This window comes from Squalius cephalus (genome assembly GCF_949319135.1).
Source record: "Squalius cephalus genome assembly, chromosome: 19".
NCBI lineage: Eukaryota > Metazoa > Chordata > Actinopteri > Cypriniformes > Leuciscidae > Squalius > Squalius cephalus.
Window position 1 is genome coordinate 25,478,973 of NC_137140.1, and position 21,742 is coordinate 25,500,714.

The 21,742-nt window shown below is 37.4% G+C and overlaps 1 protein-coding gene across 7 annotated transcripts in view; it reads left to right on the forward strand.

The window, feature by feature from the left end:
- ablim1b (actin binding LIM protein 1b) overlaps nucleotides 1–21,742 on the forward strand; it is a gene marked incomplete at its 5' end in the record, with an annotated part of 80,724 nt that overhangs the window by 9,956 nt on the left and 49,026 nt on the right. For 3 of the 7 annotated variants that reach the window (XR_013819221.1, XM_079851603.1, XM_079851604.1), the window contains one exon: nucleotides 12,312–12,544. The exons of 3 other annotated variants lie outside the window; for them this stretch is intronic. Coding sequence is in view for 3 of the 4 variants with exons in the window: in XM_079851603.1 (XP_079707729.1) it covers nucleotides 12,523–12,544 (22 nt within the window). Of the gene's footprint in view, nucleotides 1–7,904; nucleotides 8,152–12,311; nucleotides 12,545–21,742 lie in introns of those variants that run through there. One more of the 7 variants, XM_079851605.1, reaches the window with a different exon arrangement.

A 21,742-nucleotide genomic window follows, 5' to 3' on the forward strand; every position in this document is an offset into this window, starting at 1 on the left:
TATAAACACTGCTTTTAGCAGCAATGTACCAAATGGTGCATTAGCAAATAGATTTTGAACCCATTAAAAGCACAATGCTCAAATGTTAAGACACATTTCAGACACATTTACATGCTTTTATATGGTGTTCTAAACAGGCACAAAGTAATAAAGTGGCAAGAGATAAAATCAATTTTTTTCCATTAACTTTTGTCCTAACCATTTGCAACTAGCGAATGTAGAGAATTTTTTAAGTCCCACTTAAAAGGGACAGTTCACCCAAAGATGACAAATCTGTCATCATTTACTCACCCTCAAGTAATTCCATTCCTGTATGAGTTTCTTTCTTCTACTGAACACAAATAAGATATTTTGAAAAATTTAAATAACCAAACAGTTGATGTGCCCCATTGACTTCCATGAGTTTTCCATACTGTGGAAGTCAATGTGGGGTCCATAAACTGTTTAGTTACCCATATCTCCAAATAACTTCTTTTGTGTTCAGCAGAAGAAAGAAATCCATACAGGTTTGGAACAAGTTGAGGGTTAGTAAATTATGACATATTTTTCATTCTTGGGTGAACCATCCCTTACTTTGAACCAAAGTATTTGAATAAATCCCTTTTCAAAGTGACAAATACATTGGCCCGACACGTTTAAAGCTGGTTAAAATTAATGTGACAATAAATAATATACGGTAAATAAATAATTTTTAAATGGTAAGAGCTTTGCTTGTTGCTTGTGGTATCAAACCTGGTTAGGACACAGTGTTAGATTTGTTTTTGTCTTGCTTGCTTGCACCTTGTTCTCCTCAGAGACTTGTGCTGTTTGCTCTGGTGCTCGTGGTTCTGTATTGAGACTCTCTTAAGGGCTGCAAGGGCTCTTAAGGTTTGATTCTGATGTTGGCTCAAGGTCTGAAGGTCGTCCAAACAAACAAACACCCCCACAATGTTTCCGAGCAACCTCTGATATCGTGGGCCTGTCTGTTTGCATGGTAGACTATAATCGCCAGGAATATAACTCAAACCAGCTTCACGTAAAATACAGAGGGGAAAAAATTTAAAAAAAAACTCCTCTTAACTGGAAAGGATTACAACATCATGAAAGAATTTCCCCAACATTTCCTCTTCAAGTGAGTCCAATGAGCACAGCCAGTTATTGAAGACAAAGAGCAGGAGGTTTGGTTGTTACAATATTCTCTCAAGTGTAACCATTTAATGCAATTAACCATTTTCTTCCTCTTTCTCACAGTCTCTCTCTGTGGGTGTTCGTAAGAGTGTGTGCTTTTGCATTTTGAACCATGGAGCAGATGTGGCACATGCCTACTTTGCTGTGTTGTAGGGCGTTTCACGATGAGTCTGTTTAATCAGGTTCAGTGTCTTGACAGCCAGTGGGTGGAGCCGAACATAACACTTCACCTTTATTGCTCCTGGAGAGCATGCATCTGTTTGCAAGCGTGTGTGTGAGAAACAAAGCAGGGATGCGGCCACCTAATCCTCACAGTGTGTGGAAACATAGTTCAATGTCGTAAAATGTCAAAAGCACCTTGTTCTAGATTTCTCAACGAAGATGGATGTGTCTGTCTCTTACATTTCTTGAACTCAACCACACAATTCTTTTGGAGTGAAATTCCTTCAGGGATGTTGAATTAGGGTCACACAACCAGAAAAAAACAACAGATGTTGTACTCCAAGGTTTTTGAGTTTTTGACTTCATTCCTTATGTTTGAGACATAAACCACCGCACCATATTTGAATGTTTTTCAACTCGCATAAATAAGGAGGCGTCAAATTATGATAAAACCAGCTGTTTATTATTGACATCTAAATGTTATGTTTATGAAACGTACTTGCGATATTGGTTTTAAGATAACTGCACTGTTAGCATGTCCTTTTTATGTGCATGCTTATACTTCCAACTGTGAAGTGGATCTTGAGCTGGTAATTGCCATGGTGTGCAGTGGACTGTGTTTGATTGGATTAGATTTGCTGTGTTTTTGGCCCAGAGTTTCATGTGTAACAAGTTATTTTTCTTGCACTTTTCAATAGTGCAGCTAGGTGGAGCAACACACAAAATTTCACAGCCTATAACTTAACATAGACCCGGGGCCTTTGCCATCTTCGCACTAAGGACCTCTTAGTGGATAAAGAAGTGCAGCAGGGATCCCCTTTTGAGTGTTGCATTTTTAGCCTGGCCTAACTATCATATAGTATAATACATTAATGTTTTTCCTTGATCATAGATGGCTCAAAATCTCCTCTTAGCACATTTCGTCTGAATATGAACATTTTTAAGATTTGGTCAGTCTAAACAGTTTTGAGGTTAATTGATCTAATTGTGTGTCTCTGGAAAATAGTGATCTGTGACATTGTATTGAGTTGTATATCAAAGTATTTTGTGTCTATTTGTTAATGAGGGATTTTTGTGTGTGTGCGGGGGGGGGGGGGGGGGGGGGCATCTTACTCTATAATCTTAATGTATTTACATACTTTATGAGATTTACATGGCACCGCAATTAAAATAGTCATATATAGTGATACTTGTGCATCTAATGATTTTGATGACTGCATTTGAGTCTCAAAATAGAGAGACTGAGATTTCAATGCATTGTGAATAGTAGACGTTATATAATGCCAGTGCTCGCCTCGTTGTCATGATGCACTTTACATTGCCTGCATTCATCTATGAAGTGATTCACTCTTGCCATGAGAAATTCTATATGCCACATGGAGAAATGTTATGCAATGAAATGTGGGCCTGAGTGGTGATGAAAAGGAGGATTGTTTGATGTTTTGTCCAACTAGCCATGCGAGGTTTAATAACCTTCCTCCAAAAGGAGGGCCAATCCAGAACTACACCCCATCTGACGGACAGGCGGACCGGTAGCATTGTTAAGGAGGTCCAGCTTCCAAGTGTGTGTGGACAAGCGCCTGTGCAGATTAGTTGCTTTATTGTGTTGACCTTGCCATGGATAAGAAGAACATATGTGTAATAGGCCATAGGGTGGACACAGAAGAACATTTTACATTGCACAAGGTTGACTGAACATGATATGAAAATATGATATAATTTCATACTTTAAGAATTGTCATTTTAATTTTTCAAAAATAAAAAAGTTGAACTCACAGATAGTACTGGTGTTCTGTCTGTGATATGAATTGTCCATGTTACCAAAAAGCCAAGATCAGTATTGTGTTTTCATTGTCTTGTATAAATATATACAGTGGGGAGAACAAGTATTTGATACACTGCCAATTTTGCAGGTTTTCCTACTTACAAAGCATGTAGAGGTCTGTAATTTTTATCATAGGTACACTTCAACTGTGAGAGACGGAATCTAAAAAAAAAATCGAGAAAATCACATTGAATGATTTTTAAATAATTAATTTGCATTTTATTGCATGACATAAGTATTTGATCACCTACCAACCAGTAAGAATTCCGGCTCTCACAGACCTGTTAGTTTTTCTTTAAGAAGCCCTCCTGTTCTCCACTCATTACCTGTATTAACTGGACCTGTTTGAACTCGTTACCTGTATAAAAGACACCTGTCCACACACTCAATCAAACAGACTCCAAGCTCTCCACAATGGCCAAGACCAGAGTGCTGTGTAAGGACATCAGGGATAAAATTGTAGACCTGCACAAGGCTGGGATGGGCAACAGGACAATAGGCAAGCAGCTTGGTGAGAAGGCAACTGTTGGCGCAATTATCAGAAAATGGAAGAAGTTCAAGATGACGGTCAATCTCCCTCGGTCTGGGGCACAATGCAAGATCTCACCTCGTGGGGCATCAATGATCATGAGGAAGGTGAGGGATCAGCCTAGAACTACACGGCAGGACCTGGTCAATGACCTGAAGAGAGCTGGGACCACAGTCTCAAAGAAAACCATTAGTAACACACTACGCCGTCATGGATTAAAATCCTGTAGCTCACCTGAAGGATCTGGAGAAGGTCTGTATGGAGGAGTGGGCCAAAATCCCTGCTGCAGTGTGTGCAAACCTGGTCAAGAACTACAGGAAACGTATGATCTCTGTAATTGCAAACAAAGGTTTCTGTACCAAATATTAAGTTCTGCTTTTCTGATGTATCAAATACTTGTGTCATGCAATAAAATGCAAATTAATTACTTAAAAATCATTCAATGTGATTTTCTGGATTTTAGTTTTAGATTCCATCACTCACAGTTGAAGAGTACCTATGATAAATATGACAGACTTCTACATGCTTTATAAGTGGGAAAACCTGCAAAATCGGCAGTGTATCAAATACTTGTTCTCCCCACTGTATATATACATTCTGAATATATCTATATCTTTTATCTACATATATCTTTTTTATGAAAATCCAGTTTTTCCATCACAGGAATAAATAACATTTTAAATATGTTAAAATAGAAGCCTTGGTGAGCAACAAAATCCACAAAAAAAAAAACAACCCTTCTAATCCCAAACTATGGAACAGTATATAAAAGACATATTCAAACATAATTTCCTTTAAAACTATGAAATATCAAATTCTGTAAATAATGTAAAAATATAAAAAATATGTTTAATCTCTTTTATAAACAGTAGTTACGTATTGACAAAAATGTGAATGTAAGTTGATATAGCTATATAATTTCATAATATGCATTATATGCTGCAATAATGTTTATAATGAAAGTTCTAAACTGTTACAGAGGAAAATATAGTTTTCTTACATTTGAAGTCTAGAATGACTGAGACCTCCAGCGTAAAAACCTTTGCTGTATTTTAAAAGCCAAAAGCCTATTAGAATACCTAAGAATGAAGGAAAAAGAAAGATGATTACAGTTTAGCATTCACTTCACCTCTCGCCCAGATTTTTTCTCATAGCTGTGTATTGGTTTAACCTTCATGTGAGGGACTGTGAAGGGTGTGACAGAGGTAATGGATACACCGTGGTGTTGTTCAGCACAGCCAGAGACTGAATGACAACACTGCGAAATGTCAGCAGGACTTAATCTGCCTCTCTGCTCTGTCATGTGAGGCATTTCAAGCATTTGAGCGCTTGTAACATGAAAGGATTTGAATACTCAAATTATGGAAACTTATTTTAGCCTGTTTGAATGCTGTAGTGCTGCTAATATAAAATTGGATTTTATCTAAGTGCTTTAAATTGTTTTGTCTATGTGTTTTAAGCCACCACTGAGATCATGACAGTTTCCTTATCTTAAAATAGACCATGTGGAGCTTAATATTGTCTCATAGTTTTAAAAGAGTGTGTGTGTGTGTGTGTGTGTGTGTGTGTGTGTGTGTGTGTGTGTGTGTGTGTGTGTGTGTGTGTGTGTGTGTGTGTGTGTGTGTGTGTGTGTGTGTGTGTGTGTGTGTGTGTGTGGAGCTGAGATACAGTTTGAGTGTGTGTGCTTGGGTGTAGGCATTTCTACATTTGCCCCAGAACATTCTGTGAGATAATCATAGCCGCTAGTCTCGCTGAAATTACACACTGCCCCGACACACACTTTTCAGATTGTTTCTATGCTCATGAGTCTATGATAAGTGTGCTTTAGCACAGCTGACAAAGGCTTTTTGGCCCATAAACTATCTCCCTCATGCTAAAGTGGTGATTATGTGACTTCCCTATAAGGCGACATAGACATAGGTGGCCTGGGCACTTCCTGGATTGTACTCTGTCATTAACAGTCATTATATATTCCATTGTCTCCTGAGTCCTTGCTCAGATAACCTCCACCTGGATCATACAAGGCACTGGTGAGCTGCATCTGTAATTCCACAGTTATTATCTTAATGCACAATGCCCAGGTGATGAGATTGAGTTAAAAAGCTCTAAGTGAAAAATGAGCTGTCACAGAAATTGGAATGAATGATAGTATCACATGAGAGCCAACAACGTTGTGGCACGCAGCATATCTGGCCATGTTCGCTCTATGTCTTCCATTAGCAGTCTGAGTAGTAATGTTACTTTTAATCTACAGTGCTGATTTATCTAACTGGGACATCATCCTAGTGTGCGAATTATATATCTTGTTTAGTCATGAAATAGCGCAGGTCCTTTACATGCAACCTATAGCAATCACATCACTATACGGCAAAAGCTGATTCTGCAGCCAATGAGCTTGCTTGCTCAATATTTAAATATTCTGGTATGGTTCAGTGTTCGCTGTAGATCAGATTTCCACTGAAGCCCTCTACCTCCCCCAGTTCCACCTGTCTAGATCTGCTAAAGAATTAATGTAGGCCTATTCATGCAGCAGCAGTATCTGCTCACAGCAGTGTGTCTGGGTATCTGTTGGCAGTAGCAAATCCATACTTGCTCTGCAACAGCAGCGTGTGTAGCAGATCTAGTTTACCAAGATACTTTAACATGGTCATATTTATTAACATGAAAAAATTTGATGGAAAAATGCTATTTCAGTGCTTTACCCTATGATGCTTTGCAAAAACAAAACAGCTGACGGAAACATTATGAGGTGGAAGGAAAGTATATATTAATGCTTTTACAATTTAGCACAAAGTTTCCAAGGAAACACTATACTTTTGCAAGAGAATGCAATGTTTCTTGGTGGAGTGCAAATGTTTTTGACGTTTCACAAATTTGAAAATGAACATTTGAGTAGCTTTTTGTGAATATGACTGACTCAGTAAGAATGACTCAGTCAGTGGCAGCACATCACTGTTTAATTTATATATTGATATTAGTGTGCATGTATGAATGGTACATTTAATGTTTTAACTCACTAGTATGACATGCTTATCCTTGAGAACATTTGATTGGACAAAAATCTGTATAGTGCAATATGGGCCATCAATATACAGCCCTGCTTCCATTGAAAAGAGAGAGACATTAAATGTTTATATATGCTAAAATATATCTGTGTCTGTCAATATTTAGGAGTATACAATCATATAAACGACCTCAAAGCTAACAAACATGGACTAAAAGCCACGAAATTGGGGTTAGACTCCCCAAAAGCCAAGTGTGTGTAAATGTGTGTTGTGTGTGTTTCTTTGTTGTGTTGTGTGTGTGTTAGAGAGAGAGTTAGGAATCATAAACTCTGATTTCATTTTCAACGTTTGGAACAAACAAATATCACAAACGTTCTGCTGATGCGATAAATAAATGACCATTGTAACAACCTCAATGAAAATTGCCATTTTGATATAACCTTATGGCCTTGCAAAATAATTGGCGGACACATAAACATATACGCGAGTTGGCGTCTCTACGCATGAAACACGGCAGCAGGGTTTATGATTCTAAAAGTACCACAGACAAGGTCCCCTTCAGCAGCTTTGGTGACGTGCCAGTTTAAATGTGGACAGACGCTTGTTCGGCGTGGGTTTATGAGCTCAGATGAAGGCATGTTTGGTTGGAGAGGATCTTCATTTTAATAAGAAATGTCAACTTAATCAAGCCGCTGCATTACTGTGTGCTTTATTTCCTAGTATTTCCAGTATAAGGACGTTGATGCCTTGCCTTGTATTACGTAAAAGATTTGATTTAAATACGATTTAAACTGCAATATACGGCTGCAATGCCAGTCAATGTAAAACTTTATAATCTTCTAGAAGATGCATCCAATCACAGAGGATTAGGCTGTGATGGGTTTGTTTTTGATACTGCAACTTTGATCTTCAGGTTATCCGGTCATAATATCTTGACTCGGACTGTCTCATGCAGGTGCTCTTTTTCCTTTTCTAGTGAAGATAATCACTAAAAATACATCGGCCGTAATCTGCTTAAGTAAACCAGGAAGGAGCTCACAGCAGGGGCTCAGTGCTGCTTCACCAACAACACAAATAAACCCTTGCGATCTGGTCGCTTAATCTTGTACCTGGGGTTCAGTTGTAACACATCACACTATTGTGTGACCAGGCGATTTTTATGTTATCTCCTCTCACTTCATTCTGTTGCTCGTCGTAGTGGGCTGAGGGTACCGCCATGCCCAACCTACCCAATCTTAACAGCTTTGGCAAACTGTGCGGCACCGGCCGCAGCGACGACTCTGTGGTCCTGGACCGGGTGAAGCGCAAGAACTCAGTTCGGAGAATGTCCATTATCGAAGATGGGAATGTGGCCGAGGTGCTCTACCTCATTCCCAAACAGTCCATGATGGAGCAGCTGCCCTTCCTTAACCCTAATGATTATGTCATCCTGGAGAAAATGGCACCTCTTGACATGGGACCCGGTAAGGGAGGATAGAGAGTAGGAGAGATGCTTGATTTATGCTAGACTCTTTTGCTATCACAGAACATATTTCCATTATGCGACTGTCTTTGTTATTGTACAGATTTAAATGAATATATTCATGAGTAAATTCATTTTAGTATGTACATGTACATAATTTTATTTGTCGTAAAAATGTTTAGATATGTAGAAACTTTGGTCATGGTTGAAATTGAACCTCACTATTTTTCAAGCATAAACTAAAAATACTATATTTGTCAGATTTATTTTATTTTATTTATTCTCTATTTAGTACAACTTAATTTTAGGATGTACATAATTTTATTTGAAGATAAATATTGTTTTTTATATATACATATATATATATATATGTGTGTGTATATGTATATACAAGATATATATACAAGAAGTTCCAAGTCATAGTGACCAAGTGAGATCTGGTGCAGAATTTCGGATTGCATATAACCAAAAAGCAATATAATTGAAGAGATTAACAGAAATGCTGGTATTTGTGTTTATGAGGCAGTGGGATGTGAGGCTAATCTGAAGTCTGAGCTGGATCACAGCACTATCCCGCTGGCAGGATTATGGCTGAAACGGTGGACACATTCCTGACAAATCTTCCCATTAGTCTGCTGCGGTTCCTTTTTATACAATAACTCATCCTTACACCCCGTAAAATGCCCTGCTGGTATTGTAAATGAGTCATAATGTAGTTTTCCGTGGGTTTGCCATTGCATCCCAGAGTAGCAAACAAATTACTTAGACTGTCTTTGGACGTCACTTGTGTCTCAGCACACACATGATGTGCATTTTCATCTTGAATATGTCATTTAATCTGCAATACGGCTCTAAAATGTTACAACAACATTCTGCAGATGTTTTTGCAACGCTTATTTTCTAGAATATTGGCTATATAAATGAGTTCTTGTCAGGATGTTCATTATATGCTTGCATAATGCAGTGATTTCTAGATGATGCTGACATATGTGGTGATACTGGCTGTTGTGTGGCTTTATGGAAGGAAATGTGTGCTGTGCTGCATATTTTGAATAGTTTTGAATTGATCTGAGAGATTGGAGAGTGGTTCCTCATCTGCAGAGATTCAAATGGATGCGTAAGCCTGACTGTTAATGTTTGGCGGTTGCTCTCAGAGAGTGCCGGCTCATGAAAAGAAACCAGTGCATATAGTAATTGTGGCTTCACTCAACCAATCAATCATTCACAGAGAAAGACTGGATCCCCCCTGTGTAGCCCTCCAGGAAGGGGAAATCATAGATACCCTGTTGCCAAAAGTATCATACTGTTATTCATGACATTTGCTGCTTTTCCATAGCATTACTGTGCACCAGCTACATTACATGAATCCAATTACAATTTGTTTTTCACCTTAAACGTGTGGGACAAATCATCGAAACACCCTTGTAACCATACAGAAGAGGTTATCAACCACATAGAAACACGCCCCCATAACACCATAGTATAGTTTATACACTGTTATTCGCTTTTATTTAATGCCTTCAAAAAGGTATAGGGTAGGCAATTTCATAGAGGCTATATAAGTAGCAAGCTAGCTTTGAAAGTATAAAATCCCACCCCATTGCACATATAAATGGAGAATAATGGCAGTGCTGTAGCTGTATCCTTGTTGCTTTGGCTCTGTTTCTTCTCTTTTCTCTCACTTGGTGACAAAAGATTCAGCTGTTTTCTTCTTTCTAATGATATAGAATTCAAATTCCTCTATTTATCCAACACCTGCTGTTTGTGCCGTCCCCATGCTGACACCCAGCAGACACACATCCTCCCCTTATTTAAAATTCAGCTAATCTCCTTTAACCATTGCAACCAATATATGGGTGTTTCTTAAGCTATCGACAATTTTGGCTCTGTGGACTAATTGGTCTGCTAACAATGTCAAAATTATTGCATTTTTGTTATTGAGATTATTATTTTTCACCAACAGGTGCAATTTCTGAATTATCATATCTCGAATTATGTATTGTGTTTGATAACCTTCTGTGGTGGAAATTACAGTTTTGAAAAATATGCCAGACTCCAGTCTTTTGTCTTGATGAGGCACATTTTGTAGCTTGCATGTCCTAAATACATACATTTAAATATTATTTTAACTTTTTAAATAATAAAAAAAAAAAAAAAAAAAAAAAAAATATATATATATATATATATATATATATATATATATATATATATATATTTGTGTGTGTGCATAATTTGACTTAATTACAGTTTTGTTTGGAAATGGCACTGTGATAAAAATTATATTTACCTTTAATTGGTTTCTTTACACGACACAAATCTCAAATTTCATCTCAAGCTGCTCTTTACTGTTGTCTCCTTGGTAATCAAGAACATTAGAGTAATTATAATTACAAAAAAATGACATAAAATTGTTGGTTGTGATGGAAAGGATGGCAGAACTACAGAGAATAACAGAACAGTTATTTCACAGTGTGGTTAGATTATTATAGTATAAACATTTTTTTTTTTTTTTTTAAATCACAAAAATCAGTTTTGGGACAAGAGTAAAATAATAAAATGTATATATAAAAATGTGAAATTTACCATTTAAATATATATATATATATATCAACCTCAATGGTCTTAAGACTAGAGTGCTTGTAGTTTTGTAGTTAGAAACATCCATGCATTTAAATCCAAAGATAAAACACACTACCGTTCAGAAGTTTGGGTTAAGTAAGTTTAAAAAAAAAAAAATTCATCAGCAAGGACACATTCAATTGATCAAATGAGACAAATACCTTTACAATGTTACAAAAGATTTCTATTTCAAATAAATTCAGTTTTTACGGTTTCCGCCAAAATATTAAAGGGATGGTTCGGAGTAAAATCAACCTAGGGTCCTTTGCACCATGACCTCGAGCCAAACACGTGTATGTAGTGTAACGACGCCCAGCTCCAGGAATGCACTAATAGTACTACAAACTTTCCAATGCCTCGTTTTATGAGTACATAACCTATTTGTACTGCTGTAGAAGTTTGGTACCATTCTGGGCACTATTAGTGGGGCAATTTACGAGATACATCCTTGGATCCGGCTTATATCTTGAAATAAGCTCTAACTTTAATAATGGTCGACCAAGGGAAAAAAGGCTTCTGGGGGGGTATTTGGCTCGAGGTCATGGTGCAAAGGACCCTAGGTTGATTTTACTCCGAACCATCCCTTTAAGCAGAACAACCATTTTCAACTTTGATAATAAGAAATGTTTCTTGAGCACCAAATCAGCATATTATAATGATTTCTGCATTTTTGATCAAATAAATTCAGCATTACAGACTTCTTTCAAAAACAATAAAAAACATAGCTGAGCCCAAAACTTTTGAATGGTAGTGTTACGTCTCAGTCGCATACAAAATAGGGAGCTAAATAAATGTATACGTAAACAACTTTTCTGTGAGCACCAAGGCCTCTGGGTAATTTGTCAGAGCAGCCCAATTCTCTCAGTACAGTACACGTTGCCCCTTAGTGATGTCACTGCACCAGTGTGAATATTAATTACGCCTCTCAATAAACTCCCCAATTCAATTGTCAGCCTAGTAATCCTATAATCTACCGGCATGACGCGTGGATAGCCCGAAGAGAGACTATAGCTGATCCCTCAAAGACCAGCAACTTTGTTTCGTTTCACACACCATGTCACCCTTCAATTCAAAAGTGTTACTGTATTATCTGATAGATACACGGGTCAGTGAACAGGAGTTATTTCATCCACAACAACCAGGTTTGAGGGGTAAAAGCAGCGGTCAGCACTTCACTGAAGTAAACACAGCTCATCAGAGCATGTGATGAACAATGGCAGGGAGACAGTATGTATGTGTGTGTGAGAGAGACAGAGAGAGAGAGAACAGGAAGGGATAGATATGTGCAGTATATACGAATCACATGTGCCTGTCGTCTATCCCCTCCATCTCTGTTTGAAGAATTTAAGGTGGTGTCTCAGACTGGGAGGGATTACGGCTGTGGAATCTGCATTTGTCACACACGGCAGCTGCAACCTGGTTATTTCAGAAGAGCCAGGGCAGAGTCCACAAACACACACACATACACACGGTATGCGTGTGGATGAGGAGGGGGGGGGGGGGGGGGAGTGCTTGAGAAACGAAGACCAAGCCAGCAGTTGCTGAGCGGCTGCTTAGTTTGAGAGTGCAAGCTCTTTTCTGTCCGTTCCTCTGCTGTCATCTTGCCGTTGCCTTGCTCTATCTCTCTCCCTCTCTTTCTCTCTCTCGCTCTTTCTTCCGTCGTCTCCTCCTCACGTTTGGATTCAGTGGGGGAATAAAGCAGAAGCCGAGGAAGATCCTCCTCGTCAGAGCTCCAGCAGACACTGAGGAGCCAATGGTCATGGTGAAGGAGAAAGGTAGCATGGCATTGCACAGCACTGGGTGGGGACCAGGAGAGAGAGCTCATGCAGAGGGAGAAAACCAGGCCAGCGTGTGGGAGATTTGTGTGCATGTTGGATGTAGGGACTAGGGAGGGCAGTTTGGTGTTTTAGAAGGATTGCGGTGCATGAAAAAGAAAGAGATACTGCAGAAGGGATCATAGTGGTATTGGTGATAAGCTAGCATCGGAAGGGTTGTTTAATTGGTCGTCCTTTGGCTGTCTTGAGATTATCGGTAACTGTGCTTGGTTGATATTGCAACAGAATATAATATTCCGCCTAACATTAGTTTGGAAATCTACCGACAATATTGTCAATGGATAGTGTGCGTTTTTTTTGTTTTTTTTGTTTTTTTTAAATGATGTGTAAATTAAGTGTATAAAAAATGGATAATGAGCCTTTTCTGTTTATTTTTTTTACGAAAATGTGTCAAATAAGTGTAAAACTCAATGGATTCTGCATGTTATTTAAGTTAATGTTGAGTATATGTTTTGTAAATATTACAGTAATGCATATTTTCTATGTGTAAACTAAGTGTAACTGAAAGGATAGTGCATTTTATTGTTTTGTTTTCAATATTTGTAATTAATTTTGAGTATACATTGTGTAAATTACAATGAATAGTGCACCTTTTAGTTAATTGTGTGTATATATTGTGTAAAATTTAGTTTTATTAATTAAATCAGTATTTCCTTTTCATATTAACCACCCTACTCTCCAGATATCTGTATTGGCATTGGGCGTTGAAAAAAAACTCGGTCGACCACAAACTGGTGTGAAAAATGATAACGCTTTTGTTTTTGTATTTGTTTGTTGTTCTAAAGCTTGCAGTTCATTTAACACATGTAATCATAGATTGTAGGGTGTGTGTGTGTGTGTCTTGGGTTGGTATTGATGGCAATTACTTTACCTCTAATTCGCTGCTCAGCATGTGGGCTGCACATTGTGCTGTACAAACGTAATGTGTGTTTATTATTATTCAGAAGACCATTTTATAGACATTTGTGTGTTTAGGTATCACCATTTGTGTGATCTGGCACATATTCTAGCATAAAAAATATACAATGAATACTAACTATTCATTTACGCAAGTGCATTAGAATGCATGATGGTTAAATGTGTGTGAATATGCATAACTGTCTGACTGGCTTGTGCAGGACTTCTGTGCTGAGAATTTTTGGCCAATATAAAGTGGGTGGCAGTAACTTCAGAAGTTATCTGATGAGGGAAGCCGCATTATAGCAGGAACATCTGGTGAATCTTAAATGCTTCATTAACATGTTTCGCTCAGGACCAAACTGCCTGATTTAAACAATACAGTGAAAACACCCAATATAGGACAGAAAACAGACTGTTATCCAACAAAAGTAACTTCAGATGGCACAGTTTCCGCCAGCGATGTTGTGTAATACTATGTAGGAATTTAGCAGGCTATTGAATTATTTACAGAATGCAGGCAGTGCACAGTGCGTTCCTGTTTGGGATTTCTCAGGAAATGGGGTTGCTTCCCGAAGAAAGCCCTTGTCACGGCTCGGAGACGGAGGTAAAGGGTGTTCCGTACCAGCGGTGTGCGTGTGTTTTGAAAAGTAGATCATGGTTTAGTAAAAGCTAATAGCGGTCTGCGCAGGATGAGGGAGGGGGAGCGAGGGAAAGAGAGATGAGAACAGAGAGAGACAGAGAGAGAATGAACTCAATAATGCATTTAGCCTATCGCTGTATCCATGGCAACCGAGCGATGACTGGTTTGTTGCTGAGGCCGTACCCCGTGTGAATCACAGCACAACACACACTGCAATCCCACTTCACACACCTGTATTCACACACAAACACGTGTATGTTGGTGCATTATTCTGTGCCACAAGCCATAATAGACATAGTAGACAATATTATTTTAAATAATACATTAATATTATTTAAAATATTTTATATATATATATATATATATATATATATATATATATATATTTTTTATCTCTCAAATATTATTTTATGAATTTATGCTAATTGTACTATTATAATAATTATTAAACCATTATACATAACATAATACATAATAGATGTTTCTACAGATTCCTGTTCTCATGGCATTCACATTGAAACCAGACTTAAATATTATTTAATATTATCCCGCTTTAACATTTGAAAATATGGTTTAATAATTTCAATAATATATTAATGTTATTCACATTATTTTATAATAATTATTATATGAATTCATTATAATAATTAATAAAATATTAAACAACATAGTTGTATGGTTTTTTTTTGTTGTTGTTGTAATTTCGCCACTGCAGCACAGCCAGGTAAAACAATCAAGTCTTTATTTATCAGAAAATCCGAAGAAGACCTACAATTTTGAGTGTATACCTATTTTCAACTTTCATTAAAACGTTTTAAAACATTATTCTGCTGTATCAGTGGCCAATCTCCATCTCCACTGTCCCACATTTTCCTCCATGCATGCAGCTGAGAAGGATCTGGGCCTGACTTAGCAATGAAATCACATTCACACACACATAACCAAACTCCACTCAACATTTGCTTGCATACCCTCAGTCTCTGTACTATCAGCGGTTATATGAGAATGCTCAGTTGGACTCACGTCAAAGGCACATAACTCTGATAACCTTTCCATAAATGGTCAAGGAGAGCTTCACATGATTGTCCGTTGGTCTAAAAAAATGTGCTATGGTACATTACATACTCTGTACCAGAGGAATGAATATGCCGTTTTTGTAGACCTGTATTTTAGGACAGGATATTTTAGGATAATGATAGTTAGCCAAAGACAGACAAAAGACATTGCCTCTAAGGACTGTTTCTGACTCCACATATTTATTTCACTACCCATATTAAAGGGCTATAGACCTAGTATTCACACTGTATGCATAAGCAACATGTTATTAAAGGTCTGCAACATAGCAGAATTGAAGCTGCAAAAAGAATTTCAGTGTTTAGCCTATTTTTTTGCCCACAGAGCACATTGATCTTAAATGCTCTATAAACGTATTTATCGACATAAACTTTGGTAATATAGGCTTTGAAGAAGCTACAGTTTGGGTGCCGTTGTGTGTAAATACCATTTGGATGTAAATGTGTTCTACCTCTTCATGCTTCCGATTTCAGTAGATTCCAATCAAGTTTGTATTAATTTTCACTGGTACTTGTCCGGTGGTCATTTTTGACCATTATTAAAGGAAATACTCAATAGTGTCCAAAAAATCACTTTTTTTCTGTTACACTGCATTCAATGGCAAAAATGCATTTGATAAATGTCAGTCAATTCTTTTTGTGGCAGTGTGTCCCAACATTTGGTTGGATGAATTATGTGTTCTTTGGAAATAGCCTGAAATTATCCCTTGGCTATTATACCTGAGGGTACATTACATCAGTCGCTGATCTCAGACTGTACAGATATGCATATCACATTTGCATAAAGTTATGTGTCCTTTGCTTGCATGGTAAGTTAGCTTCATGTACTGGTGAGCATGCCACAGAGAATTTATAACTTTAATCCTTAATAAAAATAATATCTCAACCTGTCAAAATTTAGAATAAGCTTTAAATCCATTAGATACTGTCTATCTGTTTTGATGGTTTGCATTCTTGTCATTTATATCAGTTCATGCTTTACCTGGTACATGTTGTGGTAGAGTGGATTGAGGGGTTAGCATGCTTTTTGCTTTTGAATTGAATAAAATAAGCAATAAAAATGCCCACCACCGTTGTTGAATCACACATATAAATATATAAGTCTGCTGCAGACTTTGTTTTGCTGATTTAATTTCAGGTAAAATAAGTAAATTCACTCTGTAGTGGGATTGATTCCCACTACACATAACCCAAAGGCCCAGTATATGACACATTGCTGACTGAAACTATGAGATTATATATTAGGATGTCGATCTTCATCAGATTCAGTTTCCACACCTAAAATATGATAAATGATACTGATAATATTGCACTAGAGAGCAATGCATGATACCTGGCAAAATTTACTAATTGCAATCATTGTGCAGTGACACTTTCTAAGGCATACACTACCTTTCAAAAGTTTGGGGTCAGTAAGACTTAAAAAAAAAAAAAAAAACGAAACTTTTGTTTAGCAAGGACGAATTAAATTGATCAAAAATGAAGACATTTCTAATGTTACAAAATTTCTATCTCAAATAAATGTTGTTCTTTTGAACTTTCTTTTCCTTAAAGTATTCTTAAAAATATATATATCATGATTTCCACAAAAATATGAAGTTTTGTTTTCAACTGTGAAGTTTCTCGAGCACCAAATCATCAAATGATTTCTGAAGGATCATGTGACACTGAAGACTGTAATGAGTAATGATGCTGAAAATTCAGCTTTGCATCGCAGAAATAAATTACCCTTTGAAATAAATTAAAATAGAAAGCAGTTCTTTTAATAATAAAATATTATTAAAATATTAAATAATATTTCACAAAATTACTGTTTTTACTGTATTTTTGATAAAAAAAAATGCAGCCTTGTTGAACGTAAGAGACATAGAAGAGAACATAAGAAACCATCTCACCAACCTAAACTTTTGAACTGAAGTGAATTTTGTTTTATACACTTCCATTAAAACAAACTGACTATATTATGTATTTCTCGGTCCTAGAGAATGGGGTGCACATGCATTAGGAAATCTGTTCTATGTCTGTATATTGTAAAATGAATTTATGGCAGCAGTCATTGGAGACAATATTCATCAGGTGCTGGCAACACTGTTCCGTTTTCTTGCCCCTCCTCTTGGCCACAGACCCTATTTGTGAGGCTGGACGTGGGCCAGCAATGTGAGGGCTGGCGTGACGATGACTGGAGGGGAGCCAGATGCTCATCACAATACAAATATAATATCAATCTAATACAAAATGATTGTGAGGAATGAGTGTTTCACCTTGAATGCATTACCTGTGGCCAATAGCAATCGTAAAACAAGCTCGCTTTAGTGTCCAACCTTGACATATGCGGATTGACCGGTCGTTTATACTTGGCCAAAGCACAGAAGGTCATCAGGAGTCAGCGTATTGAGTTGAGAGGTGAGCTAATACTGCGATTAGTACAGGGGTTGTCGTAAGGTTAAACTCAAAAGTAGAGGTGAAACAATCTCTGAGATGAAAAGAGGTTTAGACCTTTATAGTCTGACTTGAGGAAGAATGTATCAGTTTGTGTAGTTTGAAAATGGCTGCTAGAGGCAGTGGTGAGGAGTAAAACAATGACTCACATAATTCACACACAAACACACACACATTCTGAGTCAGAACGCCAGTTCAACTCAAAAGACACTTTTGCCTCAGGACTGAATAACCCTCTCCAGTTACACAGCCTGTAATAATTCAGTGTTTAACTCTACTTAACACCATCAAAAGCTTTCTAAATGTGTTCATATGTATCTGTGCATTAATGGACAGATAGTGTACATTAAATCACTTTGGGTCAGTGTTTTCATTAGTTGTTGCGCAGTAGTAGAGCTGGGTGGTATGACAGAATATACCGTGTCAGATTTTGTTATACTGTGGTAGAAATATGTCATAACTTACTGTATTAATATAATATTCATTTGATGTGTAGATATCTGCTATTGTACAATGACTTTGAATGTGGCTCATCCAATCACACACCAATCAGAATTGAGAATCAGTACTGTTTGTTTTTGATAATATTAGTTTTACTGTTTTGATTTTTACATAATTTGAAGCTGCTTATTGGATAGACACCACTGTTACCATAAGTTTGGGTTTAGTAAGATTAACAATAATAATAATAATAGTACTTTTATTCAGCAAGGACACGTTAACTTGATCAAAAGTGACAGTAAAGACTTTTACATTGTTATAAACGCTGTTCTTTAGAACTCTCTATTCGTCAAAGATTCCTGAAAAATAAAAGTATCACTGCTTCCACAAAAATATTAATCAGCACTGTTGAACTGTATCCAACATAATAATAAGAGATATTTCTTGAGCACTAAAATCAAGTTATAATGATTTCTGAAGGGTCACGTGACACTAAAGACTGGAATAATGATTGCTGAAAATTCAGCGTTGTCACCACAGGAATAAATTACATTTAGAAATATTTTAAAAAAGGATATTTATTTGTGCATTCAGATTGCATTTGTGGTCAAGTTAATCTTTTTAAAACGCTAATCATGTGGTAACAGTAAATATAATCTTTAACAAATCGAAAAATGAATATCGTTTTTTCTTACTTTACAATGTGCATTGCAATGCTGTGATGTCTAGGTGTACTTATAGCATGCCATGAGGGTAATATAATATTTTGTATCTGATCCATAAAAAACGAGGCAATCGCATTTCTGTGTACTGTTTTTTTTTTTTTTTTATATACAGTATATATTGCATGCAACAGTTTATGCAAGGATGGTTTTGTGTACAATTTACATATTAATAAGTCTTTCACATGTTTCATGAATGAGGCTCATCGTGTGTGTGTTTCAGGAAGCCTCAGTGTTTAGCTGTGCTGTTCTTCACCACCTGCCTACATTCCCTTACATCTGCGTGGAGCGTGACAGAGTAGTGGTAGCAGACTCTGCCTTTGGCTGAAAGCAGAGAACACATACTGTAGCAGAGTCCAAATGTGCCTTTTGTGTGTCTGCTTAATATAGCCACAGTGTGAGCTGTTGTATTAGTTACAGCATATGTTAGGAAACTCTCCTAGTTTAGTCCATCTGCATGATTGAAACAAGACAGTACATTGTTGGCTTGGCGTTGTCTGTTGACATTGCAGCTTCACTCTTGGGTTCCACCGTACAAGCTCCTGGTGTTATACTGTTGCCGCCCTGGTAGAGCTGGTTACTATAGCAACAGCTGTCTCTGGTTGGGGGGGCTAGTTTAAGACAAAATCCTGTGCTTCAGTTTCGAGGGCCGGTAGGAACATTCTTGAGCACAAAACCCTGGCAGAATCTTGTCGTTACTGATTAGTTGCTTGCTCACCAACTCGTCCAGACAAAGGGGAAATTTTTGTCATGCATGGCAACTTCAGCAGAGAAATAATAAGGGGTGCCATCCATTTCTTTTCTTTATACCACATATCAGGGCTCCATACTGTGATTAAAATGGCCACAAATGTGACAGAAATAACATCTAGATGGTCAGTAATGTTTTGTGTGCGTTTTTTTTTTACCATCTCAAAGGTCACTCTTCCGCCAGAACTATATGGGCCTTACCGGAAGCCAGTGATAATAGTTTATAAAGTTATAGATATGGATTTTTCTTACAAAAACACATCACTTCGCTTCAGAAGACCTTTATTAATCCCATGGAGCTGTCTGGAATACTTTTATGATGGAATCTCAATTACTATTCACTCCCAGTATAAAGCTTGGAAGAGCCAGGATATATTTTAATATAACTCCGATTGTGTTTGGCTGTAAGAAGAAATTCATATGCACCTAGGATGGCTTGAGTGTGAGAAAATTATAGGATAATTTTCATTTTTGGGTGAACTAACCCTTAAAGTCTAGTGTGACTGCGGCTTAAAGGGGCAGGCACACTTCACTTTTCATTCCGCTGACATTAAAATGCATGCGAATGCGGGAGACCAGAAACGCAAGCTCATGCGAAGAAGTTTTGGATTTCTGTGTCACATAGTTCAAGTTTGGTGAATTCTAACCTGCGAATTCATATCACGTGACATGTGACAAATAGAAGATCGATATGTCACGGCATAACCTCTTAGCTGAATTTAAAGTATGTAAACTTTTTGCAGTAAAGTGGAGAATATTGTATATTTTTACAGTTTGTATGTTAAATTTGTTTTAAAAAAGATTTAGAGAGTGACGTCACATCACGTCTGTAGAATATTTTGTGTGTTCAAAGTCTAGTGTGGCCGCGGCTTTAGAGTGTGCAGTTGTGTTTTTTGCGCAAACCATATGCCTTGATGTCAGATTCATGATTAAATTACTCTTAGGAATGCTAATATTTAACATAAGTTTGCTTGTGATTTAACGATTTGAATTAGACTCACTCATTCATGTCTGATTCAAAATGAGCCGGGAAACATTATGTTTGCAAGATTTAAATAATTCTATTGACCAACTGGTTGTACATATGATGTCTATATAAAATCACATGGGAATAATAATTTAAAAAAATATATACAACTATACAACACGTCTCATAGAGAGTCCCCAGTGTTTAGCTTGTGGAGACACTTTTGGGTGGCAATATTATGTAAGTTTATGGCCTGATAAGGAGTGGCGAGTGACTGTGGGAGGGAGATTCTTTCCTGTTAATCTTGCACAAGACTTTCAAGTGGCCAGCGATTAGATTAGAGAGGCATGCGTTAACTCTCCAATAGGGAAAGAGAGATATAAAGTGGAGAGGTGTCATTCTGGAGAGAGAGGAGAGAGAGTACGGGCTTCTGAGTAAGTGTAAATGTCTAAAGGAGGAAGGATAGCGTGAGTAAGAGGAAAGATTCATAGTCACGCTAATGAGAAACCACTCTGAAAGGTTCAGAGATCTTTTCGTTCAAATTAACTTCAGCTTCTGAGTGCCGCCAGGTTTAGAACAGCAGCTTTGAGTGGACAACATCTTGGCCTGATGACCTTGAACAAATATGGCACAGTGACGCCGTGAAACAGCACATAAACACAGAGATTCTGAAGAAAACCAATTGAAGTATTGTGAGTCACTCATTTCTGACTGTGTGCGGGACATCTGCTCTCCTTCAGAGCATGTAATTATCAAGATTATGAACAACTAAAGAGTGCACTTGAGTTTTAATGTCTGTTTAGTGTTTATGTTTTAAAGGAATAGTAGTGCACCCAAAAATAGATATTTTTCAATTATTTTGGGTAAATTATTCTTTTTGCGGTTGTGTCCGCAGGCTAACATGTCAAAAGTTAGTTAACAGCAAAGCACAAATGACTCATGACCTTCATTATGCAACTGTTCCGACTCTAAATGACACTTGTGATGAGCAGTACAGAAATGTAAACAACATGACTCGTGCGAGAGAGTGTGAGCACCTCTCCGTGTGGCTGTGATGATAGCCACTGCCTGGCAGTGCTACTGATCACTTAAAAAAAAAACTCCAAACACCTACTAACACTCCTCTCACACCCACACACTGTGTGATAGCACCCGAAATGCGGACATTGGACCATTGAAACACTTTCTAGCCAGTTGCAAGCATTA